Source organism: Propithecus coquereli, unplaced genomic scaffold (genome assembly GCF_000956105.1).
Source record: "Propithecus coquereli isolate 6110/MARCELLA unplaced genomic scaffold, Pcoq_1.0 Scaffold483, whole genome shotgun sequence".
In the NCBI taxonomy this organism is placed as follows: Eukaryota; Metazoa; Chordata; class Mammalia; order Primates; family Indriidae; genus Propithecus; species Propithecus coquereli.
In genome coordinates, this window is record NW_012150652.1 from 1,478,941 (window position 1) to 1,489,356 (window position 10,416).

The window sequence follows — 10,416 nt, forward strand, 5'->3', positions numbered from 1 at the left end:
TGCGCTGAAAACCCCGCGATATGAAACACAAGGAAAAATGTTAGAAGGTGTCAACCAGCGATCGCACTAAATATACCTTTGACTCAGGGAAGCCCTTTGATATGTTTTGGAGAGAAGCAGGCTGCTTTCAGGAATGAGTGTCATCTCGGGGACAAAGGAGTGGCTCCCTCGAAGCGCGTGCGAGCCTCACTCGTGTAAAATCCTGTTTCCTGGGCTCACTCCCGTCTCCGGCCATTTTATCCTCGAGAAAACTTAAACCAAGTTGACGGAAAGGAAAACTGATAGTATCTCCATAGCAATATGTAATGAAGTGTTAAAGAAAGGGGACAGAAAGGTGGGTTCTTTTACATCTCAGCAGGGCCACACCATTGGCTTTTCCCTCAAAAACTGTCAAAATGCTTCACATAGGAGACCTTGGGAAAATTAAATGAAAAATACTCTTTCTTACAGGCTTTATTTTGGATTTTTCTGCCCTCCTACACACACAGGCACACGTGTACACACACATATATGTGCACTTTGACAACTGTTTACCAAGGACCTATTGTATACCAGGCATTTAGAACACCTCAGTGAACAATTCAGATCTGTTGTCTTCCTTGGGCAACGTGATGAGAGAAGACAGACATGCAAAAAGGGAATAATAGGAATCACAGCAACAAAAAGGAAGTCGCACAAAACCCAGACTGAGGAAAGTGAGGGAGGAAGACACCCAGGAACGAAACGTTTTCTAAACTGAGATGAAAGGATAAATACATCAGGTATAAAGCCTTCAAGCAGAGGGAAGAGACTATGCAAAGACCAGAGTTCTTTTCCGTGGGACAGTGGTGACAAAGCGTCCCTGGACCTTCACTGCTCGATTTCTGAAGATGTGAGGTTTGCGAATCAGGAGCTTTGGCCTCGGGAATGTTGATTTCCACCAAATCATCCCCAGCCACAGATGTTCAATGAGAAGCAATCACTACCTCCCTGTAGGAGTGATCTCTTCTAAAAATGCAAGCTGGGTAATGCCGCTCCTCTGTTTAAATTTTTCATTTGTTCCAAGTGGTTCCAGAGTAAAATCCAACTCATCTGCTGCAATGGCCTGCAGGGCTCTGGGTGACCTGTCCGTCTGCCTGCATCTCTCCAAAATCAATTTATGTCACTCTCTCCCTTGTTCGCTACCCTCCCTTGTTCGCTACCCTCCAGCCACCTTGAATTCTCACCTCAGGCCTTTACCTAAGCTGTTCCTCCCACTGGAATACTCCTTCTCCCAGCTCTTCACCTGCCAGTTCCAGCTCACCCTCCAGTGTCACCTGCATAGAATAGAGAGGCCTTCCCTGACCATCCTTTCTAAATAGCTTCCTCCTGTTACCCCGTCCCAGTGTCCTATTCCCTATGACAGTGGAAAGTTCTGTTAGGGCAGGCAACTTATTCACCATGTCTGTCTTATTCACCAAGCTATCTCCAATGCCTTGTATAGTGTCTTGTGTATAATAGGTGCTCAGTTAATAGGTTCAGTCATATGTCAAGAATGTGACAGGTCTGAGATCTTACCCTAATTGCAAGCTAACACGTTAGCCTGCCACAGTTTCATAGGTGCTGTCAGAAGACATAAAACTCCCAGGTCAGAGATGAGGGACTTTATTACTCAGAGCAATGCACTATCCAGAGAATCAGCAAGTGTGCCCGTTCCTCAAGCCCCAGTTCCTTTAGGGTAACACCGAGGGTCAGGTGCTACTTGCACATGTGGTGGGTGCATTGCAGGAGAGAAACCCTGAGTTTACTGAACCTGAGTCTCTCATAGTGGGCAGTGAGTATGCTTGCCCATTGCTCCAGAGGGAGACCTTATCTTTATTGCACTGGATAATAAGTAAACCTGCCTTTGCTGTGGAGAGAGACACAATCTCTGTTTTCCAAGGCTGTTCCCCATACACATTGCCTTGAAAAGATGGTTCAGAACTAAGGGAGTTGGTGCCTGTACTCAGAAGATATTCAGAAACACGAAGAGACCCAGGGAGAATGTCCCCAACACCATGCAAAATTACTGATTTTTGGTTTGCAAAAATACCTAATGCTTTTTGAATGAATGATGAATAGATGAAACAAATAGGTAGCCACTTGGATGCTTCTCAGCCCACATTTATGGAGCCAACCTCAAGGAGTTTCAGCCTGAAATGTTAATTGTTAGACATTAAGGAAACCAGCTTGATAGAGTTTATAGTCTTTTGCCTGATTCTGAAAAAAACAAGTACACTCATTGAGTTCTCAGAACGCCAGAAACCAACTACAGTCTGGTTCTGGAAGAAGAGAAGTGCGAAGTGAAACACTAGAAAGAGCAAAATTGCATGGTTTGGTTTTTCAATCTAGAGTGGGCGTAAATGGGCTGTTAGGTTTAAAGGCAACGCATCCTTCACCACTCTCAGGTGACTCCATCAGGAACAATTAGACTTTTCAGTCTTTCATACCACATCACTGAGTCAGTGTCCCCAACCTTCCAAGAGTGGTGTAATGCCACGTGTCGGGCATAGTGGCCTGTACTTTTCTTTTCATCATCGTAATAATTTGGAAACTAAAAGTCTAAATGTGTTTTGTTTTAATTTAAGGCAAAAATGAGGATAATAATAATCATTTTTAAAGAATATGACTATTTCTGTGCAGATCCAAATCAACATGAAAAAACTTCCAAAATGATCCCTTTGAAGGTATTACTTGAGAGTATACCCAGAAAGGTAAATCATCAAATAAGATGGTTATGCAGGTTAGAGAAAATGTGAACTAATTGATTTTCATGGAAAATAAGATCTGCAAAAGCTAAGCACAAAAGGACTTTCATGTAACTTTAAAAAATCCTACTACTTAAAGAACCCCAAATCATGCCTAAATTAATCAGTCTTGTGTCTTTGGATTTTTCTTTTATTAGAATTCCTTAAGGCAGGGAATATATTTTTACTCTACAAACCTGAGCGTAGGAACAACTCCTGTTTTGCAGAATCACTCTCTCTACCTGAGGCTAAAAACTGATACCCCACATGTCAGACCAAATGTCAAATCTTGGTTGGGATGATTGGAGGCAGTGTGGTTACAGTGTTTAAAAACTTGTCAACATTTGACCGTGAGAGCTTTCACAGTTTTTAAATCCAAATTAGTAGCTTCTCCTAAAGAAGCAAAAGTTTCAGTGATATTAGCACTGTGTTCCTGCCTGGGTTCATCAGACGGAGCGTGTGGGTTACTTCCACTCACTGTCCACGCTGTTCTGGTCCCCACCACTCCCTGTGCCCTTACCTCACTCATTGAGGTTCCCTGCAGGTCCCCTAGAGTCATCTGAGGTTACTACCACTGGTCTTTAAAAATGGCGGGCGAGTGATTATGAAAGTCCTGCACCAGCAGGCAGAGGAAAAGGTGATTGCTACACTTCTCTCTTTCAGATTCAGTGCAGGACTGTCCACGCAACTGCCACGGGAATGGTGAATGTGTGTCTGGGCTGTGTCACTGCTTTCCAGGATTTTTGGGAGCGGACTGCAGTAAAGGTATGTGATTGGAAAACAGACCATAGGATTCTCCGAGGGGATGACAGAGGGGCACCCAAGCAGCCTTCCCAACAAATTCCACTGGGACACCTTGTAAAGCTACGCATGCTAGACGGCCTTTGGCAAAGAGTAGGCTTCGATATATGACCATTGGCCAACGTACCTGTAGGAGCAGGGCGGTTATCCTTGGCACCGAGGTGTGCTGAGAAGAAAGATTTGCTAAAAATGAGATGGTCAAATTTCCTGTAAAAGCAGAAGTGAATTACCATCACTCCTTTCTTATAATCATTAACTTCTGTGTAATGGAAGATTAAGCATCTCAGGGTTAGTAAATTTCATTCATTCTGGCCAGCTATGCTCTTAATCTAGGAAGTGCTATTTATCTTGGTGGAATCGGTTTTAAATTGTATTATTAATTTATCTACACTGCTTTGTACAGAATGGCTGGGGCCCTGGGATTCTTGTGGGAAAGGTAATATAAGAAAGAAAATGACTCTCACAAGAACAGCGAATTTAGGGGCTGCACACCCAGCTTGCACGAGACCTTCAGTGTGACCTTCAAGAGGCTCTGTCAGAGGCAAATGTAGTGGAGAGCAGGCCATCTCACACTTTTTAGACGTGCCACACACAGACGACACACAAGTGTATAATAAACGCAAATGCGAAATTAAAACAAAACTTTCACAAAACAATACTTAACCCTTAGTCCATGGTTTTGTTTATATATTCTATTCTTTTTTTTTAAAATGCTGGTTATGACCCACTACACTGATTCCCCACACGCCAGTAGGTCATATCCCAGTCTGAAAACCAGTGATGGGCAGATGAAGAGCCCATGCAGAAGAGATAGGTGGTCCTGGGTTCCAATCCCAGCTCTGCCGTTGAGTGTCTCTCTGACCTTGAGCAAGTGATTGAAAATTTCTGAACCTTCGTGTCCTCATTGGGAAAAGTGAAGAGTTAAACTTCCTAAGTTTATCATGAGGAGAGTATAAGATAACACACACAAAGCTCTTAGCAGGACATGTTGCAAGGCCTCAAAGGGTTTGATTTTCTTATTTATTTATTTATTTATATTTTATTTATTTATATATTTAGATAATCTTCCCATTATTTTTATGTGCGCTTCGTTAAAAGCCCTTCCCGCCTTGACAGGCTGAGGGAGGCAATTATTAACAAAGCTGCTCTATAAATGCTGAATGGGGCCATTCCTTTTCCCACTCTTACCATAATTGCTTGGAAAAACAGTATTTCAACTAGGCTCAGTATTTCTAAGATGTGAGATTCCCATCCTTAAGAATGCTAACCAGTATGTGAACGGGGGTTTTTTGTGCTTGAAGTTCTGGATTTGGTGGCATGTGCATGAGACTAATCCCTAAATGACACCACTTATAGACATCTCCTCTATCACAGTACGGGGAAATGTTGGGTACACTTGCAACAAAATCAAGAAGCCACCAAACAATTCTCTGGGCTGTGTGTCAAGCTTAGCACAGTCTGCTGATGGCGCGGACACACCAGCAAAGTGAAAAACAGACTGGAGCGTCTCCCAGCACCTTGCCCAGGCTCTGCGGGGCCCTGACGGAGCAAGGGGAACGGCACACGTGTCACCAAGCCGAGCACTTTTCCTAGCAGGGGCTTGGAGGCAAAACCTCAGCTTCGTTTGAATGACTTTCCTGGTGTAATCTAATTTTCCTGGGAGTGAAGGCATTAATGAGAGGAAGGACAGAGTAGTCCTTTTATATGTGGCTGCAAATGGGCTGAACACTCAGCTGCATGGCCTGTGAGCTGTAAATGTATATTAACACTGACACACATCGATGTATTATTAATCCTAAAAACCATGTGTGCTCTGACTGCACATCCAGTTACTGGCCTTTTAAACCTAAGTACCCTGGCCATTTAAGAACTCTTCGCTCTAAATCCATTTGCAGATGAGCATCCGTTCTGCATTATGGATCTGTAATGGGGTGTGCATTTAGCTGCTTCAAAGGACTCTCGGTGTGTGTTTTGCATTCGCCACCTGTACTGTGGCCGGGTGCACACTCCGAGTGTGCATTAGCCGTGGTATATAATTGATCCTCGCGAAACAAATATTGAGTGGCGGTTAAGAATAGTTACTCCTCCATACTCAGTTGCTGTTCCTGAAATCGGGCTTTGAACGTGTATATTTTAATTTAGCTGTTGATGCACACGGTGGACAAAATTGAAGTATTTGAAGAATAAAATTGCTTTCCCTTGTTTCTCTATTCTGGGCAAAGTTGGCTTAAGAGTGTTAGGGGTAAGCTTCTTTCTCTTTGCCCTAAAGATGTTTCTCCCTTAGTTTTTTTTTTAAATGGCCACAATTTAAGCTACTCGGTTATTCACAAAGCTAACTTTCCCCTTATTCTGAAACCCTGTATCCTGACCTTTAATCTTGCGTGTACCACCTTTATTACTTTTGCCAAGTTCATGGTCCATAAGTATTATTATTAACATATTCCTTTAAGTCAACACATTATGGTTACATAGATAAATTTATTTTAAAGGAACAATGTCATAACCAGAAATTGAAAAAGAGAAAACTGAAATCAGTTGCCATAAATACAATAGGAACTGTCAGTGCCACCTTTAACCCTATCCAGAGAGTAATATTTTCCCTGTGATGGGCATCCAAGCCAAGGCAGCTTCTAACACACTTATTTCACATCAAGAATCACAACAGTGGACTTGAGCACACATAAGCCAGCCTGGCTTCGAGACAGACTCAAGCCGTGAACACTTCCCTTCGTAAGTATTGGCTCCTGAAAATAACAGAATTCCCGAACTACACCAGGGGGAGGAAGTGAGAAACAAATAAAAAGAGGTACACAGATTAACTGCACTAGCTTCAGGTGGGGAAATCGAATGATTAGTACCTGATTTGCTTCTGATATGTTAAGACTATATTTCTAATTGTTTTAAAATAACAACCAAGAGCTATTAAGTACTGAATATGTACCAGGCACTGTGCAAAAGTACTTAATACACACCGTTTTATTCATCTTCATATCAATGATATGAAGTAAATCCTATTTTAACCAATCCTCCCTCACCAGTTTTTAAAAATTTTTATATTGAGCTCATTTATTTTATTTTATTTTATTTCATTTTATTTATTTATTTATTTATTTATTTATTTATTGAGACAGAGTCTTGCTTTGTCACCTGGGCTAGGGTGCAGTGGCATCGTCAGAGCTCACTGCAACCCCAAACTCTTGGGCTCAAGCGATCCCCCTGCCTCAGCCTCCCAAGTAGCTGGGACTACAGGCAAGCACCACTATGCCCGGCTAATTTTTTCATTCTTTGCAGGGACTGGGTCTTGCTCCTGCTCAGGCTGGTCTCAAACTCCTGGCCTCAAGCAATCTCCCAACCCCCTGCCCCACATTGGCCTCCCAGAGTGCCAGGATTACAGGTGTGAGCCACCCATGCCCAGCCTGAGCACATTTCAGACTTGCAGACGAGTTGCAAATACAGGGCATAGAGTTTCCATACAGAAAGAGCACACGAACCCCCTTATGTCAACATTGCAAATGTCCATAGTTTGATTATCAAAACCAAGAAATTAACATCCGTACAATGCTATTAGCTAATCTGCTGACTTTTTCCTAATTTTCCCCATTCTTGTAGGTCTAAGATCCCACATTGCATTTTAGTTGCCCTGTCACCTTAGTCCCTCCAGCCTGTCCAGTTGGTGACAGTTCCTCAGTCTTTCCTTGTCATTCATGACTTTGATCCTTTTGAAGAGTACTGGGCAGGTTTTGTAGTGTGTCTCTTTATTTGGGTTTGTCTGATATTTTCTCGTGATTAGATTGAGCTTATGCATCTTTAGCAAGATGCCATGCCCTCCTCAGTGCATCATATCAAAGAAGCACCTCCCATTTGAATAACAAAGAAAATTAAAATGTGGTTGTGTGTGTGCATGTGTGCGTGTGCATGCGTGTGCGTGTGCCTTTGTTCTCCCTTACACCTAAGGCAGAGAGGCTAGAAGCCTCTATCCCATTGGGCCTGCACAGCTTGTCGGCGGCTATGACAAGGTGCCACTCACAAACAACTTTTGAGCCCAGGAAGCTCCCGAGTGCTGGCAGGGAGCAGCGTGTCACAGGCAGAGGAGCAATGGGCTAGCGAGTGCAGAGAGACAGGTGGGCCTGGAACTCCTGCGACCCAGGACAGTGCCGCCCGACTCCCAGCTGTGGCCCACGATCATTTCCCTTCTTTCTTGATAAAACCTTTAAGAGGCTGAGAGCAAAAGGTCCTCCCTCATCACAAATTCACACTCACCTTTGTTCCTGCACTGACAGCTGCGCCCAGGATGGGATGCCTTGAGTTCTGCCAGTTTCTGCGACTGCCACAGCCGGCAGACTCAGGCCCTCCTGCCAGGGGGAGAATTTGCCACGTTAGCAAGCGAGACTCCCATCACATCCAAGCAACCGGGTATGTGTCCAAGTGACAGAAATACGGATTTACTCTCTTGACCTCACACTGCGCCTCCTGTGCCCTCAGATGCACGGTGCAAACGGCAGCTCCTTGTCTTCTTATAAACCTGCCAGTCTGCATCAGGCATCTGAAGACATCCTTGCAGAGCGGAGGAGTCCGTCAGCATTTGCAGGGCAGCCATTCCGCAGCCCCCACCACTCTGGGGCCCCGAGAGGCTCTGCAGGCAAAATGGAACTGACCCTCACACGGAAAGAACGTAGAATGGTTCTAACACATTGTTCACAGTCGGTGGAGAGGAAAGAACGTCGTGCTTTCAACAAATGCTTATGATGTGCCTGCTATGAGACAGGCACTGTGCTGAGAGCCAGAAACAAAGATGAGCAAGGGAGCCACGGGCCCTGCCCTCTGAGAGCTTCCAGTCTGATCGACGCACACTGAAAGCAAGTGTGTAATGTAAATTTTAGTCCAAAATGCAGACTTTGAATGCTGTAGACATTACTAAGGAGAAGACAAGGAAGTTCATGAAGCAATGAAGTGTGTGTGTGCTATGAATGGGGGCGGAAGTCCCCTGGTGGGGTCTTTAAGGATCACTCCAACTGTGGAAATCATGCTGGGGGTGGGGGGCAGAATATGCAATTAAAGGATTTATTACACTCGCAGATCCTAGAGAGGGAGGCACAGCACCCACGCAGAGGGCCACGTGGGAGCAGCTCCCAGGGATCGGGCTCAACCAGGCACTTGGGAAGCCAAGATGGAAAGCGAGGACCTGTGCACAAGTGCCTTTGTTGGGAGCCAGGGTGGAACAAAAGGCACGAGGGGAATTCACCGGTGTGTTCAGATGACACCAGGTCACAGCCAGGAGAAGGCAAGCTGGGGAACTTGTGGCTGGGGCTGGACTTATGACCGAGGCCCACCTGGTCGCCTGGGCCTGTTTGTGGGGATGTCGACATCAGGAAAAATTCAAAGTTTTTAAAAATTCACAATAATGTGGATCTTTGGAAATAGCCAATTCGTATCAGGGAATGTGGAGAAAATTCCATGGCGAAAGATTCTAGCAAAGGAACCACACTGAAGAACGTGTTTCAGTATAGAATTTCATTAATTCAGCAACATAATAAGCAATCTGTTCGGATCCGGAGCGTGAGGAAAAATGGCATTTCTTTCCTGGCAATTTGTACCGCTTTCCATCCGGCGCCTCTCCTGTCCGGCAATCACTGTGTGGCTTATTCAAGTTATTGTTCATTCTACAGTTTTTTGTTATTACTCTTCCCCTTGCATGGCTTTCTCATTACTTTACTTTAGTGCTATTTGTTGTGAGCTAGAGGTTTTTTAATTATTATTCCTTTTCCTTTTATTTGCTTTTCTCTGAAGGCCTTAACTTGAGAGTCTTCCTAGAGTTGTTTGTAAAGCAGCCTTGCGCTTCCGAAGACAGCCGGGGCTTCTGTTTTTCTGCTCTGGCTCCTCGGCTGGCTTCATCTGGGCTGAGCTTGAGGCTCCAACCTGCAGCAGAAACTGAACACACCCGCGCCCGTGTTGTTAGGTAGTGCGTATTTAATAGCTATTAGAAATGACAACTCCTGCTGCCAAACAGCTGTTAGTGCAGGCCCAGAAATGCCTCAACCACGGGAACATAAAGTCTTCTCTCTAGGGGTTGGTTTCAGCTCCTACCCAGCTTCTAGGAGCCTTGAAGAAAGAGAACAGGAATCTTGCCATTTTTCTCCCGTTAACTGGCAAATGTACCCACTACCCGGTCCCTCATGGCCACATGCTAGCACTACAATCAAATCATCATCATCATCATCATCAGAGCTGACAGCAAATGAGTTCTTACTATATGCAACCACTGTCCTGAGTATAATGATCTTTAATCCTCAATGGCCCTGTTTTGTGCATGATTATTGTCCCCTTTTATAGATGAGGAAAATGAGGCACCGAGAGGCCAAGCAACTTGCTCAGGATCACTCAGCTTGTGAGTGGTATTGCTGGGATTCAAACCAAGCAGTCCGGCCTCGACTCGGAACGCTAGACCGGCCGTGAGCCACATAGGAGACGTGGCTTTGCAGGCAGTTTGCGTGGTGGTTGCATAGTAGAATTCTGGGTTTGAACCCAAGAAAACTTTTTCAGGAGAGGAAACGAGGATTTCCTAGGTAGAAAGTGGCAGAGCCAGAGTTTGAAACAAAGTCCATGTGACTTCAGAGCCTGTTGCTCCTAACCCCTCTCCTCCCAGCCACCAGGCACATTCCACCGCCTTCCTCATCCCGTCATTTGCCAACTCCTATTTCATCCACCGCTGGGGTTCTCTGCTCCATTTTTCCTCTCTGTCCCCACAACCACTGCTGTTCACTTGGCTTCCAGCCTCTCCCTGATGGAATTCCTCCCCGTCGCCACCCACCACCTCCAGGGTTCTCCTCTCACGGGCATGTCACTACTCTCCTCGAATACTTTCATTTTTTTT

At 44.9% G+C, this 10,416-nt stretch overlaps 1 protein-coding gene across 4 annotated transcripts in view; it reads left to right on the forward strand.

Annotated features, from left to right (window-relative positions):
* TENM2 (teneurin transmembrane protein 2) overlaps window positions 1–10,416 on the forward strand; it is an 888,605-nt gene that overhangs the window by 739,525 nt on the left and 138,664 nt on the right. For all 4 annotated transcript variants that reach the window (XM_012655757.1, XM_012655758.1, XM_012655759.1 and 1 more), the window contains one exon: window positions 3,408–3,509. In XM_012655757.1, the coding sequence (XP_012511211.1) occupies window positions 3,408–3,509 (102 nt within the window). The remainder of the gene's footprint in view (window positions 1–3,407; window positions 3,510–10,416) is intronic.